Raw genomic sequence first — 18,997 nt, forward strand, 5'->3', positions numbered from 1 at the left:
AAAGGATGAGGCTGGTGATATTCTATATCACATTGTCAACACATCTCATGATGAGACCAAAACCAAAAAGACATCAATCTTTTTTACGTTAAAAAAGTTGTTTGAAATGTCTAAAAGTCGAAAATACATTCTTAAATCTTTTAAAAAAGGCTTAGTAATTTCCTCAAACAGCTGGGCTCTGTAGTTTTTGGTAAATATTAATCAAACAGGAGTAAATAGTACATTTATTGGGGACTCTTTTCAGCTGTTGATTTGGTGCACTAGTGAGTATAGGACTGTACTCTGCAGTGCTCTAGTTCATCACAATATGACTTATCGATGGACAATAATGGAGGTCATCATGGCACAGAGAAATAAGATCACATTTAGGCTACACACACAATACTTGTTTTGGTCTTTCCGTTGGATTGTTGACAATATGAAAAATATAAAATAATACCAGATTTACAGTATCCTTTGAGCAGATTATTGATAACGAATTGTACCCAACAAGAAAAGCCAGAAATTAGAGGGAAGCCTTCAGTTCAGCAAACAGGATAGTCTATATATTCCTCTGAAGTTTGCAATGCAATTAGGTAGAAAGCTTTCTAATAAGGAGAAGATGGTCATCCCCTCACTATTAAACTCAAAAGACCATTAATCTTTCAATTAATAATGTTAAAATATTAAAGATTAAGACAATAATGAATCAGAGATGGCTTGTAGGGTGTTTTCCTGTTGACGTGGTGACAGTCAAAATGCCACATTGGAAACCGGTTTTCTCAGTTTCTTTCTTGGAGTGTCGGGATTCTACATAAACCTCAAAGTTTCTGTTAATGCTAGAACTGTTATTTTACACAAGTGATTTCTATATTTGTGTTTTTGTCATCTTCTCACTGGTTTTAAGTAGTGGGGGGGCTCAGTTGGGAAAAGGTGATGTTACGGCATTAGCAATATTTGAATCAAATTTTGATGACAGTTTTGGGTGAAATTTGATCAGATGTGATCAAATCATACACAAACATTCCTGATGAAGCAGATTCGTTTTTGAGTATTAAACTTGATAACTAAGGACGTTTTTTTAATGAACTTTCACTGTGATTGTTGCTTATTTAGTTGTGAATACACTAAGATTGTCCATAGTTAATTGTGAATAATATATATATATATATATATATATATATATATATAGAGAGATTTGAAGTTTTAGAGGCTACAAGTACATATCAAGAGAAGCCTTTTTTGTGCTTTTCCTGGAGTAGTTTTCAATACAAGTTGTCTCAATTCAACATGAGTAATATTTAAGCAAGTATTCAAATTGAGTAGGATATTATAGACGTCTAGGCACCCTGGAAAAGGACACCCATTGTCCTTCAACCCACAGACAAACATACTTTATGCGCAGTGTGGGATTGTTTATATCAAAGTGTAATGTGACGTCTTCATTTCCTCATAACCCACATTCAAATTACTCTGCCCTCCCACATACGTCTCCCACTCAAACCTCTGACTCCACTTTCTTCTTGTTGCCACTTCCCTTCGTTTCCACTCCCTCACCGCTGCCTGCTGGCCGCTCAGCAGCACTCCCACTTTGTCATGCTCTCCCCTGCTGAGGCTGCGATTTCAATCTACACACACACACACACACACACACACACACACTGGTACACAGTTCATCACGGCTGTCAGCAGAGCCGCTGAGCATGCATTTACTGTAGCCTCAGCCTGCACTTTAGGCTTGAACACACACATACTGTAGAAACCCACAGAGAAGCGATGAGGTCTGTTGAGTTGGAAGATTGTGACTCTGTGTGTGAGGGAGTATTATAAAGAATGGTTTCTTCTTTTCAATGTTCGCCCCCATGTCTCAGCAGCCCGACAGGAAGCGGCACCGCACATACATCCTGTCACCATCCATGCAGGCCTCAACATCCACACACACGCCCACCCTCATACTGTCTCTTCACAGCCTCTGTGACATTTGGCATAGCTCATAACCCAGACTGACTTCGCCTGAAATATTTGTCAGAGATTACCCTGGAAAAACGTGAGCAATGATTAATGATTTCAGAGGTGACTTAGTTCCTGGATGCGGTGACTCGTACATTGATCAGTAACTCACTTTCGTTTTCATTTGGTTCACGTTTCATCATCTTTCCTATGTTGGTTGGCAAAGAATCAGCCGAGAATACGTCTGCCCTGACACGATACTGAGAGATGGGTGTGAATTTGTTATTGTTGTGGTGACGATGATCTTTTACTGTCACAGGAAGTTTGACTTTTACATCGTCAGCGAGTTAGGTGCTGATAATAGCACAAGGCGTGAAAGATGAACAATGAGCAGAAATATGACGTAACGGACGTGTAGAGTCGAAGACGAGGAGGCGGTGGAGATTGTGACACAACTTGTGTGACTATTTTTTGAATCAGCTTTTGTCATCAAATCAGAGAGCCTACTATAGGCAGACGGAAACAGAGAAATAAAAAGTCTGGTGATGGTGTCGCAAGAAAACTTCAGAATGATAAGAACATTATTTGTAATTTAAAAAAGTTGCCCCTTACTCTCTCTCTGTGAATGAATATATAGGTAAATAAACATGATGAAAACATCTGCTGCTAGCTTCTACCCCTCCATGTCTACCCCCTCCTCCCACAGGGGGATTATCCAGGATTAATTGGATGGCTGGGGGCTATTAATCTCTGGAAAAAAAAAACACTAATCCGGGAGATTTACCTCATCCCCGACTCCTCTCATAAACGCCCACGTGACACAACGGCATCGCTCCATTCAGGGGGAACGTGACCCTGCTGGGGTCAAATCATCGACGTGTTCTTGCGAGCTGATGTTTAATGTCACGGAAAGTTGAGCGGTTTCTGAGGGATTTTTAGTGGGTGTGTTTAAGAGTGTGTGTGTGTTGTACGCTCTGGTTTTATTACACCACAGTCTCTCCGTTGTACGAGCGAGATGTCAGCGTTTGATTCACCATGATTCACACTGACAATCCTAGCTCATTGTTTAAGACAAACAATATATTGAATAAATATCTCTAATTTTAGTTACTTTTTATCTTGGGTCTTGAAATATTTTGTCTATAATTTTATTTATCCTATTTGAATGGCATGTTTCTTTTGTGTTTTAACGTATTATGATTGTTTTATCCTGTATGTGAAGCAGCTTGAGATTTCGCTGTATTTTAAAGTGTGCTACATAAATTAAATTCATTATTATTATTATTTTATACTTATCAAAAACATTTACACACCCTTTATGCTTCATGTAGCTAACATCTTTTCTCACTTCCGTGTAATTTCTAGACTTGACTCTGCACTTTGCGCTGGGAAATTTATTTAGTCACAGAGAGAAATGTCCAACCTGATGTGAGTCAAAGTGAAGTGTGTATTTACTGTGTACAGTGTCTTCATGACGACACGTTTTGGGTGTTTTTTCCCTCCATCCTCTTTCTCCTCTTCTCCTCCGCGGCTCTCCTCTGGCTCATCATCATTCTACAAACACAAACAGTAATTTTAAGTCCCAACTAATACAAACGAATAACAGGTAAACCCTGTCCATCTACACAACACCTGTTGATTTTTGTGCTAAACTAACTGACATCACTTCCTGGAAAAAGTGACGATACTTTCAGACAAAACAGCTGAATGACGTAATCGGCTCAACTGTAAACAATAAACCTATTATATGGCATATACCCTAGCCTCATAAATCATGATTCACTCCTCAAACTATACGACTACCTGACCACTTCCTTCATCTTGCATCATTTACTTTGTCATGCTCTCGGACTGTTCCGTGTCACCCCGTTCACATCCACCCCTTCCTGCTAACCTCCAGTCCTCCACCACTACGCAGTCTCTCACCTCAGGACGACGGCGAGGCCTACGCACGCTGCCAGGCTCAGAGCTGTAACCATGACGATGACTGGCACCAGCAGGTCCTTCACAGGTTGAAAAGATTGGCTTTCTACGAGAGGCAGGGAGGGCAGAGTGGGCAGGGCGGGTTGGTGAGTTGTGTCAGGCTTCGGGACGACTGTGAAGGAGGAGGAAGAACAACAGAGAGAGATGAGCTAATGGAGTTGTAGAACAAGATTTGTGTAGAGGAAAAGACTACGCCTTTCAAGAGGGGTTTTCACATCATTTTGCCAGTCACCAACCTCCAAATAGACGGAGAATAGACGGAAGATTTATTTTGTTAATTTAGCAGCTAGGTACTGATAGTGACAATGAAAACACTTTTTATGAATCCTCTGGTTGGGGTTATTTTGTCATTTTATCTGCAGTATACAGCATAAGCTTCGAATACCTTCGAATATGTGCTTCGAAGCTCAAAAAATGGTATTCGAGACAGCTCTTATTTCAATACAGGCAAACCCGGTGTGCTTTGTATTCAAATCCATACAGCAATAAGGAACATATATGGAAGAAAACACTACATGAAATACAAGGAAGCCCACACAGCGAAAAAAAAGAACAGAGAAAAACCACCCACCCACTTAAAGAAATTGACACACCCTGAATCCACCCCCAGACCCAAACCACAACAGACACATACGCAGTAACTAATTACAAGTCTTTACTTCACCTTTTGAACATGTAGTGAATTAATTTCTTTGAAATCAACTGCTGTGTTTCTAATTTAGCTTGGGACATCGTGGATATCCTTTAATGGATAACTTCAGTATTTTTCAACCTGGACCCTATTTTCCCATGTTTTTGTTTCTAAGTGTCTATAGGGGACAACACTTTTTGAATTTGGGATTATTGAAGGAGAGCACTGTAACCAGGAGCCACCAAACGAGCTGTAATTAGTCATTTGGGGCAACCTGGTACTGTCAGTTTACGTCCACTAGAAGTGCTTGTTTTTGCAACTGACAGGCTCAGATTGTTATTGTAAGTGTCTGACAACATTACGGAAAGGACCCTATGGAGAAATAAAACCTTTTTCTTACCTTTTGCTTGATCTTGTCTGTTAGTTATTGTGGGTCTCGCTCGCTCCACATTGTCAAAATCAGCTAAATATTCAACCATGACATTGAAAATCCTTTAGATAACACTAAGCTACGCTTTCTGTACTCCAACTAGGGCTGTCAAAGTTATTGGTTTTAATGCCATTCATTTCTTTAACGCATTTGATCTTTCGGAGTTTGTACCTAAGGTTGTACCTAAACCTAAGGAATCCATTGGTACCAACCATGTCATACTAGCTCGTCACAAAGGAGGTAAAATAACGCTCCGAACTTGCGCTAAATTTTGGTGAGGAAAAACTATCAAAGGGATGAAAATGGGTTCTGTGGGTACCCACGAGTCTCCCCTTTACAGACATGCCCAATTTATGATAATCACATGCAATTTGGGGCAAGTCATAGTCAAGTCAGCACACTGACACACTGACAGCTGTTTTGTTGGGCTGCAGTTTGCCATGTTATGATTTGAGCATATTTGTTATGCTAAATACAGTACCTGTGAGGGTTTCTGGACAATATCTGTCATTTTTAATTGATTTCCAATAATAAATATATACATACATTTGTATAAAGCAAGCATATTTGTCCACTCCCATGTTGATAAGAGTATTAAATAGTTGACAAATCTCCCTTTAAGGTACATCTTGAACAGATAAAAAATGTTGATTAACTATGGACAATCTTATTGTATTCACAACTAAGGACAATCTTGCGATTAATCACGATTAAATACTTTAATTGATTGACAGCCCTAACTCCAACATAATAAACTCTGACACCGGTGTCCCGTGGCAATCCTCTCTCACACACGTTTCCACTGTTGTTTTCCAGCAAGCAGTCACATGACACGATGACAAACGGAAAGCAAAAGGTAAAAAAAAGGTTTCATTGCTCTGTAGGGTTCTTTCCATTATGTTGTCAGACACTTATAATAACAATCTCAGCCTGTCAGTTGCAAAAACAAGCACTTTTAGTGGACGTAAACTGACAGTACCAGGTTGCCCCAAATGACTACAATAAAGCTGGTTTAGCGGCTGGCGACTGCAGCGCTCTCCCTCAATAACAGACCAATTTAAAAAATTGTTGTCCTCATTAATCACTTGGACACAAAAACATGGGAAAATAGAGGATGAAAAATACCGAAGTTATCCTTTAACATCCTCATGGCCCAGACGACTAAAATTTAAAGAGCATTTGTACTGGAACACCCAGACTGAGACATCTGATTTGAGTGTTTTATTTACTGCCAATTATTTGGAATTGACAAATGTTTATTGGAGTGTTTGTTCTCTTATGTGTCAACTGTTAAAACGTGCTAAATTAACTCAGATGTGATGTCGACTTTTGCCTGTTGAATTATCTGCCAGTTTTTCTGTGATGTCTTGTCTAATAAGAGCTGTACTCTACCAGTGAGTCGGTAGCTGACTCTGTAGAAGACGATTCCGCTTCGGCCCTGCAGAGAGCAGCGATATGTTCCCATATCCTTCGCTTGCAGCTGATTTAAGATCACAGATGAGACGTCTGTCACTACCAGGACTGTGAAGTCGCTCTCGTTCAGCTGCACACAAACACACATTAGGAAGTGATAGTTGTAAATTAGTGGGTGTGAGACAGTAAATTTGCCTATTCTTGATGATACTGTGCAGCTAAATAAGGAACAGAATGTAGAGGGAATCAGGAAGCATACAAAGTGTTTTTTACATAGCTGCTAAAGGGTCTTCCATATCCTGGCAAGTAGGGGGACCAGGAGTAGTGGTACTCTGTTTTTTCCAACAGAAGACGATGCCATGGTTGGAAACAGTTCAACACAACCTGATCTCCCTCAAAAGCAAGCATGGAGGACGCTGGAGAAAGGTTGAGATAGGATAGGAAAAATGAAAGAGAGAGATGCTTCATTCATTTGCGTCAGGATTACTTGAATAATCTCTTTCATTAGCTGTGCACATGGACAGACAGCGGAGCCTCGCTTAGGGACACATTTACACACTCGTGACAGCATGTGTCCATGTACTCAGATGGAACGGTGCACTCCCAGTACATTGGTACGACCAGCCCCCACCCACTCACCAACAACATGAACACACAAACAAATAAAGAAATACACACAATCGCAGTCCAGGTGGGAAATGGGAGAGGGACAGACGTGAATCTTGTAGTGGCAAGAGATGCAATCCAGTACTCTTCGTCTCAAAAGCCCTGAAAACCATTCCACACATACACACACACGTCTTGTAAACATGAACTTAATATATAGTGCATACGTGCACATTGTGCTCATAGAGGGAAGGGTCAGACAGAACAAACTTACCACACCGGTTGGGGCACAATTCTGAGGGAGAGACAAGCAAATGATCTGTAACTAATGCATCTTGTACACGACGAAGACTTGCACAAAGTGCCCTGCCTCATACTGTGCAGAGCGCTCGCTGTTATTCATACCAATTACCCTGACTGATGAATCTGTCCAAGTGCTTTTCTAAGATCTGCCTGCCTATCTCCATGATCTGAATGGTTTCCATTTGTAAAGTTCCTTCAAAGAAAAAAAAAAAAAGAGCAGGCTTTGTCTTAAAATCTGGATGTTCTGATTAAAGTGTCAACTCTAAATATATTCAGTGATGATACAACGGAACACATTTTGTTTCTCACCAACCAATGGCTGAGACAAGAAGTGGTCAAATTCACTCTGGTACTCCTTTCTGACTCTGTAGAAAGTGGTGGCATCTAAGCAATGGGAAACAGACAGTTATATGTTACTGATTTTACTATTTTACAGTTTAGACACATCTTACCTTTATTCTGAATAAATAAGGGCCAAAGCGGTGAAAGCTTCAATTGCCAAATCATAAAAAACTAAGGCTGTCCTGAATATCATTTTTTGGGCTTGGAATCTTCTGTCTAGGGATGTGACAGTGAGGAAAAAACACTGGTGTTAGCGATTACACCGGACATTTAACAGGAAAAGATGACGGTCAGTATGTGTAGCGCGCTTACTTTGATTTTTACCCTCGAATGGCGGAGTGTCTGGCCTCTCCGGTCCAGCTTTCGCTGCAGGTTTCCACCCAGCGCTGCTCCGCCCCGCAGAGCGGCTGTGACCGTTCCGTCCTCCTCACAGTGATTATCTCATTAACGTTATTGTTCCCTTATAGCATTGGGTTTAAATCTGAAATATTGCCAAATAGGCGCGTTTGCTTTTCGCTTCGACACCAAATCCTCCGCCATCTCTCGGTCTGTCAACTCTCTCTCGTCCCGTGTGTGAAATCTGACTCCTGCTACTCTGAGCTGAGACTCCGTATGGAGCAGACACTTTCACTTTCAGATTGTAGCGTCTTTCGTCGGACTATGTATTGATAAAATGACGCTGATACGCCAAAATGAACTAAATGGGTTTTATTTCTATAAAAAAAGCAAAACAACGTTGGGGGCGGTGTGTACGTAATGTAATCAGTGTATGACTGACCACTGTGGTGCCACACTACTGTACACACGCGCACCTCTACACATAACAAACAGTGATATCAGTCTGAGAATAAGTAATGATAATGAATGTTGAATATGAATAATGAATAATGTTGTGTGATTATTCCTTAATTCATGGGCTATTTTAGGATTTATTCATTATTATTACATACGAAGCATTCAACTACTAACAGGGATGCAAAGATACCGATACTGGATCAAATATCGGGCTAACACTGATTCAAATAGCTGGATCGGATATCGGTGACAATGGGGCCAATCTATTCAGTTCAATTTTATGTTTATATGCTATATACATTATATACTGTAATTTTAATTCATATAACTTTTTAACAATTTGTTGCTGCATTAAAAAGGTTTACTTTTAATTCCTGTTCATTTTGATGATTTTTTACCAAGTTGCTGGTGAGCGATTTATTATTTTAATAATAAAGAACAATTAGAGAAATTTATATCTATGTATTTATTGGTCACATTTTGTTTTAAAAGTTAAGAAAGCAATGTTTATGTCAAGCCTGATGTCGCCTTACACATAAAAGAATGATCCCAGTTCGCTTCCACACAGTGAGGCATACAGATTATTAATTAAACACTGGTATCAGATCGGTACTCGGTATCGGCTGATACCCAAAGCCCAGGTAACGCTATCGTATTGGGACTGAAAAAGTCGGATGGGTGCATCAATTTGGAGGTTGAATACCATGGCAACGGTCGAAGCATTCGGGTCAGCCCTATAAAATAACCCTAGCTGCCTGACAATATTTGGGAAAAATGTAATGAAACTAAGAAAAGAGATATGGGGTATAAGTTGCTTTACGTGAATTATCAGCTCATGTCATATTGTTCGGTGCTAAACCAGGTCTTAATCTCACCAATGATTCCCATTCGCTCCCTGCTGGTCACTCTGTAGGTGCGGTAGGCATGTGTACGTATCCGTTTCATTTCAATCTGGCTGACAATAGCAGAAGCCTTCAGGAAATAGCTATCGTCCCGGAGCCTGATCCTGCGGTCACACTGCAGACAGGCCTTGGCTGCAAGGACGCAGCAGACCAGGGACACCAGCATCAGCAGCATCTGGCCTCTGCACCCCCCCGAGCCGATCAGGATGAGTCACTTTGGCTCTTGTGACTTTTCACTCAGTGCCGTTTCTGAAACAGAGTTGGCAAATATTATTGCTGCTACAAACATCACTATTACTGGTAGTGCAACCCTTATCACCACTCCTACAGCTGTTCTTCCAGCAACTGGCACTTTTTCTGTTACTACAGCTACTGTACCACAAATACTAGTGTTACTCCCGCCACTCCTGTTTTTCCTATCAGACCATAATTTCCATTGCCAAACAACCTATTAAAAAAATGCCTTTTATTCTTCAGATTAATCCATTAATTAAGAAAAATAATTTGACCCAAGATGGTGCTGCGGATGGCTACCTCCCTGTGTTGGTGCACATTCTTTTATATTTTACATATCTTTTTAATAGTATTTTCTTAATTTTCCTTTTCTATTCTAGAATTATGCCTCTTGATTTTTGCAGTACTATGTTTACTATGCACCACAACACCAAGGCAAATTCCTGGGTGTATGTGAAAACCTACTTGCTTGGCAGTAAACCTGTTTGTGATTTCTGAAAATAGTGACAAATGCCCATCACAATTTAACAAAAAGCCCAAAGTGACACCTTCTAAATACTGGTTCTGCCCGATTAACAGTGGAAAACCCAAAAATATTCAGTTTACTGTCACATAAGACAACTGAGAGACTGAAAGCAGTGAATGTTTGGCACTTTTGCTAAAAAAACATACAAAAATAATCAACTAATTGATTAATTAAAATTGTTATTTTTAAAATATTTTTAATAAAACATAGTTGCGGATTATAGTTCTGCTCTAACCATCTAAGAGCAATATTACGAGAATAAAGTCATAAATTTACAAGAAAAAAGTCGTAATATTACGAGAATAAAGTCATAACTTTATGAGAAAAAAAAGTTGTATTATTACGAGAATAAAGCCATAACTTTACGAGAAAAAGTCGTATTATTACGAGAGAAAAAGTCGTAATATTACGAGAATAAAGTCATAAATTTACAAGAAAAAAGTCGTAACATTACGAGAATAAAGCCATAACTTTACGAGAAAAAGTCGTATTATTACGAGAGAAAAAGTCGTAATATTACAAGAATAAAGTCATAAATTTACAAGAAAAAAGTCGTAACATTACGAGAATAAAGTCATAACTTTGCAAGAAAAAAAGTCAAAATATTACGAGAGAAAAAGTCGTAATATTACGAGAATAAAGTCATAACTTTACGAGAAAAAAAGTCGTAATATTACGAGAATAAAGTCATAACTTTACGAGAAAAAAAGTCGTAACATTACGAGAATAAAGCCATAACTTTACGAGAAAAAGTCGTATTATTACGAGAGAAAAAGTCGTAATATTACGAGAATAAAGTCATAAATTTACAAGAAAAAAGTCGTAACATTACGAGAATAAAGGTCATAACTTTACGAGAAAAAAAAGTTGTATTATTACGAGAATAAAGCCATAACTTTACGAGAAAAAGTCGTATTATTACGAGAGAAAAAGTCGTATTATTACGAGAGAAAAAGTCGTAATATTACGAGAATAAAGTCATAAATTTACAAGAAAAAAGTCGTAACATTACGAGAATAAAGCCATAACTTTACGAGAAAAAGTCGTATTATTACGAGAGAAAAAGTCGTAATATTACAAGAATAAAGTCATAAATTTACAAGAAAAAAGTCGTAACATTACGAGAATAAAGTCATAACTTTACAAGAAAAAAAGTTAAAATATTACGAGAGAAAAAGTCGTAATATTACGAGAATAAAGTCATAACTTTACGAGAAAAAAAGTCAGAATATTACGAGAATAAGGCCATAACTTTACGAGAAAAAAAGATGTAATATTACCAGAATAAAAGACAAAAACAGGTCTATTGTGAGTCTCAGAGGGTTAACTGCTTTAAACTCTGTTGCTATGGCTACTACCAGTGCTGCTAGCATTCTGTTGCTAGTACTTGTTGTAGCTAACGTTACTGCTACTATTGCTATAGCTAGTTAGCTAGCTAGGTTAACGTTAGCTTAATTCAGCCGTTGGTGCTGTTGGTAACGTTAGCACAGCTGCCTCCACCACCACTAATGTAACCAATGATAACAACAGTAATAAAGCTAACTAGGCCTACAGCTAGAAGGCCTAGTTACTCCACCTGTTTCTACTGTTGCTACTACTGTTAGCTCTTCTAGCTAACAGAAATTAAATGGAACAGCAATAATACAAATATGATCAAAACAAGGACATAAGAGCTGAGTACTTGCTTCTTTCATTGACTGTCATTCAGCTCTCCTGTTTATAGCTAGTTGCTGTCACCCAGTGGTCACTTAGAAAAGCATGTTAGAGTCACAAAAACATTATTGTTTGCTGTGGATTAACTCACCACTGTGGTTTGTTCAGGACAGCTCTTGTGCAATCTCTTCAGCTCTTGTTCCAGTTGATGTGGCTCACAGTCCAGCCAAGTCAGAATCTGCTATTAATTAGCCAACTAATTGCTTATTATGCTGCATACAACCACTGCAAAATCGTGTGTTCACCCTCCAAAGTCGTCAAAGACAAATAGTTAATAATAAAAAAAATGCAGCTATGTTAAATCACATATATTCAAAGTTATTTTGTAGGTTAATAAAATCCTTTGAAAGTCATCAAGTGTTTGTGATATTTGAATTGTTTCCATGGACACATAACACACAGATGATGATTTAAAAATAATTATTAATAATAGTTCATCTATCTTATCTATGCCCTGTGGGTTTGACAATTTCAGTTTGTGGACGGGATAAACTCTTGTAAACTGTTTCTGTAAGTAATTTTAAAGACTATCTTACTTTCACACTACATTTCCCAGAAGCCCCTTCTTCTACTTCTTCTTCTTCTTCTTCTTCTTCTTCTTCTTCTTCTTCTTCTTCTTCTTCTTCTTCTTCTTCTTCTTCTTCTTCTTCTTCTTCTTCTTCTTCTTCTTCTTCTTCTTTGGTGTTTATTGAAGGTTGGCAAACCATCTTAGAGGTGCATTACCGCCACCATCTGGACTGGAGTGTGGAACGGGAGATTGTGCAGAAACAAAATAAATAAATAAAATAAAATAAAATAAAATAAAATAAAATAAAATAAAATAAAATAAAATAAATTAAAAAAATTAAAAAATAAATAAATCAATAATTTTTTTTTTTTTTAAAAATAAAAAATAAATAAAAAAATGAATTAAAAAAAAAAAATAATAATAATAATAATAATAATAATAATAATAATGAGGAAAACTCTATATTCGTTTAACTAAATCAGTTTCTCTTAAAAACTGAATAATTTCACAGTATTTGTTGTTATAATGTCCTCAATAGACCTGAAAAGCCCTTCCAGAAGTCCCTTGGATGATGAATTTTGGTGAACTTTTAATAGGAAAAAATATTCAATAACTTCACTTTTATAAAGTGTAGTGCCATCAAAATGTCTTAATTAGTTTAATAAGTATATCAGGAAGAGACCATTGATGTGTGAAGGGACTTTGGTGGTACTACACTTCATAAACCTGAAGTTATTGAATATTTTTCCCATTAAAAATTCAAAAGAACATCGACGTGTTCTTGCGAGCTGATGTTTAATGTTACGGAAAGTTGAGCGGTTTCTGAGGGATTTTTAGTGGGTGTGTTTAAGAGTGTGTGTGTGTTGTACGCTCTGGTTTTATTATACCACAGTCTCTCCGTTTTACGAGCGAGATGTCAGCGTTTGATTCACCATGATTCACACTGACAATCCTAGCTCATTGTTTAAGACAAACAATATATTGAATAAATATCTCTAATTTTAGTTACTTTTTATCTTGGGTCTTGGAATATTTTGTCTATAATTTTATTTATCCTATTTGAATGGCATGTTTCTTTTGTGTTTTAACGTATTATGATTGTTTTATCCTGTATGTGAAGCAGCTTGAGATTTCGCTGTATTTTAAAGTGTGCTACATAAATTAAATTCATTATTATTATTATTTTATACTTATCAAAAACATTTACACACCCTTTATGCTTCATGTAGCTAACATCTTTTCTCACTTCTGTGTAATTTCTAGACTTGACTCTGCACTTTGCGCTGGGAAATTTATTTAGTCACAGAGAGAAATGTCCAACCTAATGTGAGTCAAAGTGAAGTGTGAATATAGTGTATACAGTGTCTTCTTGGGTGTTTTTTCCCTCCATCCTCCTTCTCCTCTTCTCCTCCGCGGCTCTCCTCTGGCTCATCATCATTCTACAAACACAAACAGTAATTTTAAGTCCCAACTAATACAAACGAATAACAGGTAAACCCTGTCCATCTACACAACACCTGTTGATTTTTGTGCTAAACTAACTGACATCACTTCCTGGAAAAAGTGACGATACTTTCAGACAAAACAGCTGAATGACGTAATCGGCTCAACTGTAAACAATAAACCTATTATATGGCATATACCCTAGCCTCATAAATCATGATTCACTCCTCAAACTATACGACTACCTGACCACTTCCTTCATCTTGCATCATTTACTTTGTCATGCTCTCGGACTGTTCCGTGTCACCCCGTTCACATCCACCCCTTCCTGCTAACCTCCAGTCCTCCACCACTACGCAGTCTCTCACCTCAGGACGACGGCGAGGCCTACGCACGCTGCCAGGCTCAGAGCTGTAACCATGACGATGACTGGCACCAGCAGGTCCTTCACAGGTTGAAAAGATTGGCTTTCTACGAGAGGCAGGGAGGGCAGAGTGAGCAGGATGGGTTGGTGAGTTGTTTCAGGCTTCGGGACGACTGTGAAGGAGGAGGAAGAACAACAGAGAGAGATGAGCTAATGGAGTTGTAGAACAAGATTTGTGTAGAGGAAAAGACTACGCCTTTCAAGAGGGGTTTTCACATCATTTTGCCAGTCACCAACCTCCAAATAGACGGAGAATAGACGGAAGATTTATTTTGTTAATTTAGCAGCTAGGTACTGATAGTGACAATGAAAACACTTTTTATGAATCCTCTGGTTGGGGTTATTTTGTCATTTTATCTGCAGTATACAGCATAAGCTTCGAATACCTTCGAATATGTGCTTCGAAGCTCAAAAAATGGTATTCGAGACAGCTCTTATTTCAATACAGGCAAACCCGGTGTGCTTTGTATTCAAATCCATACAGCAATAAGGAACATATATGGAAGAAAACAATACATGAAATACAAGGAAGCCCACACAGCGAAAAAAAAGAACAGAGAAAAACCACCCACCCACTTAAAGAAATTGACACACCCTGAATCCACCCCACAGACCCAAACCACAACAGACACATACGCAGTAACTAATTACAAGTCTTTACTTCACCTTTTGAACATGTAGTGAATTAATTTCTTTGAAATCAACTGCTGTGTTTCTAATTTAGCTTGGGACATCGTGGATATCCTTTAATGGATAACTTCAGTATTTTTCAACCTGGACCCTATTTTCCCATGTTTTTGTTTCTAAGTGTCTATAGGGGACAACACTTTTTGAATTTGGGATTATTGAAGGAGAGCACTGTAACCAGGAGCCACCAAACGAGCTGTAATTAGTCATTTGGGGCAACCTGGTACTGTCAGTTTACGTCCACTAGAAGTGCTTGTTTTTGCAACTGACAGGCTCAGATTGTTATTATAAGTGTCTGACAACATTACGGAAAGGACCCTATGGAGAAATAAAACCTTTTTCTTACCTTTTGCTTGATCTTGTCTGTTAGTTATTGTGGGTCTCGCTCGCTCCACATTGTCAAAATCAGCTAAATATTCAACCATGACATTGAAAATCCTTTAGATAACACTAAGCTACGCTTTCTGTACTCCAACTAGGGCTGTCAAAGTTATTGGTTTTAATGCCATTCATTTCTTTAACGCATTTGATCTTTCGGAGTTTGTACCTAAGGTTGTACCTAAACCTAAGGAATCCATTGGTACCAACCATGTCATACTAGCTCGTCACAAAGGAGGTAAAATAACGCTCCGAACTTGCGCTAAATTTTGGTGAGGAAAAACTATCAAAGGGATGAAAATGGGTTCTGCGGGTACCCACGAGTCTCCCCTTTACAGACATGCCCAATTTATGATAATCACATGCAATTTGGGGCAAGTCATAGTCAAGTCAGCACACTGACACACTGACAGCTGTTTTGTTGGGCTGCAGTTTGCCATGTTATGATTTGAGCATATTTGTTATGCTAAATACAGTACCTGTGAGGGTTTCTGGACAATATCTGTCATTTTTAATTGATTTCCAATAATAAATATATACATACATTTGTATAAAGCAAGCATATTTGTCCACTCCCATGTTGATAAGAGTATTAAATAGTTGACAAATCTCCCTTTAAGGTACATCTTGAACAGATAAAAAATGTTGATTAACTATGGACAATCTTATTGTATTCACAACTAAGGACAATCTTGCGATTAATCACGATTAAATACTTTAATTGATTGACAGCCCTAACTCCAACATAATAAACTCTGACACCGGTGTCCCGTGGCAATCCTCTCTCACACACGTTTCCACTGTTGTTTTCCAGCAAGCAGTCACATGACACGATGACAAACGGAAAGCAAAAGGTAAAAAAAAGGTTTCATTGCTCTGTAGGGTTCTTTCCATTATGTTGTCAGACACTTATAATAACAATCTCAGCCTGTCAGTTGCAAAAACAAGCACTTTTAGTGGACGTAAACTGACAGTACCAGGTTGCCCCAAATGATTACAATAAAGCTGGTTTAGCGGCTGGCGGCTGCAGCGCTCTCCCTCAATAACAGACCAATTTAAAAAATTGTTGTCCTCATTAATCACTTGGGCACAAAAACATGGGAAAATAGAGGATGAAAAATACCGAAGTTATCCTTTAACATCCTCATGGCCCAGACGACTAAAATTTAAAGAGCATTTGTACTGGAACACCCAGACTGAGACATCTGATTTGAGTGTTTTATTTACTGCCAATTATTTGGAATTGACAAATGTTTATTGGAGTGTTTGTTCTCTTATGTGTCAACTGTTAAAACGTGCTAAATTAACTCAGATGTGATGTCGACTTTTGCCTGTTGAATTATCTGCCAGTTTTTCTGTGATGTCTTGTCTAATAAGAGCTGTACTCTACCAGTGAGTCGGTAGCTGACTCTGTAGAAGACGATTCCGCTTCGGCCCTGCAGAAAGCAGCGATATGTTCCCATATCCTTCGCTTGCACCTGATTTAAGATCACAGATGAGACGTCTGTCACTACCAGGACTGTGAAGTCGCTCTCGTTCAGCTGCACACAAACACACATTAGGAAGTGATAGTTGTAAATTAGTGGGTGTGAGACAGTAAATTTGCCTATTCTTGATGATACTGTGCAGCTAAATAAGGAACAGAATGTAGAGGGAATCAGGAAGCATACAAAGTGTTTTTTACATAGCTGCTAAAGGGTCTTACATATCCTGGCAAGTAGGGGGACCAGGAGTAGTGGTACTCTGTTTTTTCCAACAGAAGACGATGCCATGGTTGGAAACAGTTCAACACAACCTGATCTCCCTCAAAAGCAAGTATGGAGGACGCTGGAGAAAGGTTGAGATAGGAGAGGAAAAATGAAAGAGAGAGATGCTTCATTCATTTGCGTCAGGATTACTTGAATAATCTCTTTCATTAGCTGTGCACATGGACAGACAGCGGAGCCTCGCTTAGGGACACATTTACACACTCGTGACAGCATGTGTCCATGTACTCAGATGGAACGGTGCACTCCCAGTACATTGGTACGACCAGCCCCCACCCACTCACCAACAACATGAACACACAAACAAATAAAGAAATACATACAATTGCAGTCCAGGTGCATGGGAGAGGGACAGACGTAAGTCTTGTAGTGGCAAGAGATGCAATCCAGTACTCTTCGTCTCAAAAGCCCTGAAAACCATTCCACACATACACACACACGCCTTGTAAACATGAACTTAATATATAGTGCATACGTGCACATTGTGCTCATAGAGGGAAGGGTCAGACAGAACAAACTTACCACACTGGTTGGGGCACAATTCTGAGGGAGAGACAAGCAAATGATCTGTAACTAATGCATCTTGTACACGACGAAGACTTGCACAAAGTGCCCTGCCTCATACTGTGCAGAGCGCTCGCTGTTATTCATGCCAATTACCTTGATTGATGAATCTGTCCAAGTGCTTTTCTAAGATCTCCCTGCCCAAATTCATGATCCGAGTGGTTTCCACAAGTAAACTTCCTTTAAAAAAAAAAAAAAAGAGCAGGCTTTGTCTTAAAATCTGGATGTTCTGATTAAAGTGTCAACTCTAAATATATTCAGTGATGATACAACGGAACACATTTTGTTTCTCACCAACCCTTGTCAGAGACAAGAAGCGGTCAAATTCACTCTGGTACTCCGTTTTGACTCTGTAGAAAGTGGTGGCATCTAAGCAATGGGAAACAGACAGTTATATGTTACTGATTTTACTATTTTACAGTTTAGACACATCTTACCTTTATTCTGAATAAATAAGGGCCAAAGCGGTGAAAGCTTCAATTGCCAAATCATAAAAAACTAAGGCTGTCCTGAATATCATTTTTTGGGCTTGGAATCTTCTGTCTAGGGATGTGACAGTGAGGAAAAAACACTGGTGTTAGCGATTACACCGGACATTTAACAGGAAAAGATGACGGTCAATATGTGTAGCGCGCTTACTTTGATTTTTACCCTCGAATGGCGGAGTGTCTGGCCTCTCCGGTCCAGCTTTCGCCGCAGGTTTCCACCCAGCGCTGCTCCGCCCCGCAGAGCGGCTGTGACCGTTCCGTCCTCCTCACAGTGATTATCTCATTAACGTTATTGTTCCCTTATAGCATTGGGTTAAAATCTGAAATATTGCCAAATAGGCGCGTTTATTTTTTCGCTTCGACACCAAATCCTCCGCCATCTCTCGGTCTGTCAACTCTCTCTCGTCCCGTGTGTGAAATCTGACTCCTGCTACTCTGAGCTGAGACTCCGTATGGAGCAGACACTTTCACTTTCAGATTGTAGCGTCTGTCGACCGACTATGTATTGATAACATGACGCTGATACGCCAAAATGAACTAAATGGGTTTTATTTCTATAAAAAAAGCAAAACAACGTTGGGGGCGGTGTGTACGTAATGTAATCAGTGTATGACTGACCACTGTGGTGCCACACTACTGTACACACGCGCACCTCTACACATAACAAACAGTGATATCAGTCTGAGAATAAGTAATGATAATGAATGTTGAATATGAATAATGAATAATGTTGTGTGATTATTCCTTAATTCATGGGCTATTTTAGGATTTATTCATTATTATTACATACGAAGCATTCAACTACTAACAGGGATGCAAAGATACCGATACTGGATCAAATATCGGGCTAACACTGATTCAAATAGCTGGATCGGATATCGGTGACAATGGGGCCAATCTATTCAGTTCAATTTTATGTTTATATGCTATAT

The 18,997-nt window shown here is 38.8% G+C and overlaps 1 protein-coding gene across 9 annotated transcripts in view; it reads right to left on the reverse strand.

The window, feature by feature from the left end:
- Positions 1-3,308: 3,308 nt before the first annotated feature.
- The window catches only part of LOC119493470 (izumo sperm-egg fusion protein 1), an 18,960-nt gene continuing 3,271 nt past the window's right edge, over positions 3,309-18,997 (reverse strand). For 2 of the 9 annotated variants that reach the window (XM_037778780.1, XM_037778779.1), the window contains exons 3-10: positions 17,872-17,946; positions 17,674-17,757; positions 17,536-17,556; positions 17,337-17,423; positions 16,953-17,074; positions 16,638-16,788; positions 14,127-14,295; positions 13,599-13,754 (exon numbers count right to left, since the gene is read on the reverse strand). In XM_037778780.1, coding sequence (XP_037634708.1) covers positions 13,637-13,754; positions 14,127-14,295; positions 16,638-16,788; positions 16,953-17,074; positions 17,337-17,423; positions 17,536-17,556; positions 17,674-17,757; positions 17,872-17,946 — 827 coding nt within the window. In that variant the 3' untranslated portion in view covers positions 13,599-13,636. Of the gene's footprint in view, positions 3,484-3,855; positions 4,025-5,673; positions 5,776-6,365; positions 6,517-6,680; positions 6,803-7,064; positions 7,155-7,266; positions 7,288-7,404; positions 7,489-7,604; positions 7,680-9,307; positions 9,584-11,374; positions 11,497-11,898; positions 12,055-13,598; positions 13,755-14,126; positions 14,296-15,945; positions 16,048-16,637; positions 16,789-16,952; positions 17,075-17,336; positions 17,424-17,535; positions 17,557-17,673; positions 17,758-17,871; positions 17,947-18,997 lie in introns of those variants that run through there. The other 7 variants (XM_037778782.1, XM_037778785.1, XM_037778788.1 and 4 more) reach the window with 7 other exon arrangements.

The sequence above is a fragment of the Sebastes umbrosus genome, chromosome 8, assembly GCF_015220745.1.
Source record: "Sebastes umbrosus isolate fSebUmb1 chromosome 8, fSebUmb1.pri, whole genome shotgun sequence".
Lineage (NCBI taxonomy): Eukaryota > Metazoa > Chordata > Actinopteri > Perciformes > Sebastidae > Sebastes > Sebastes umbrosus.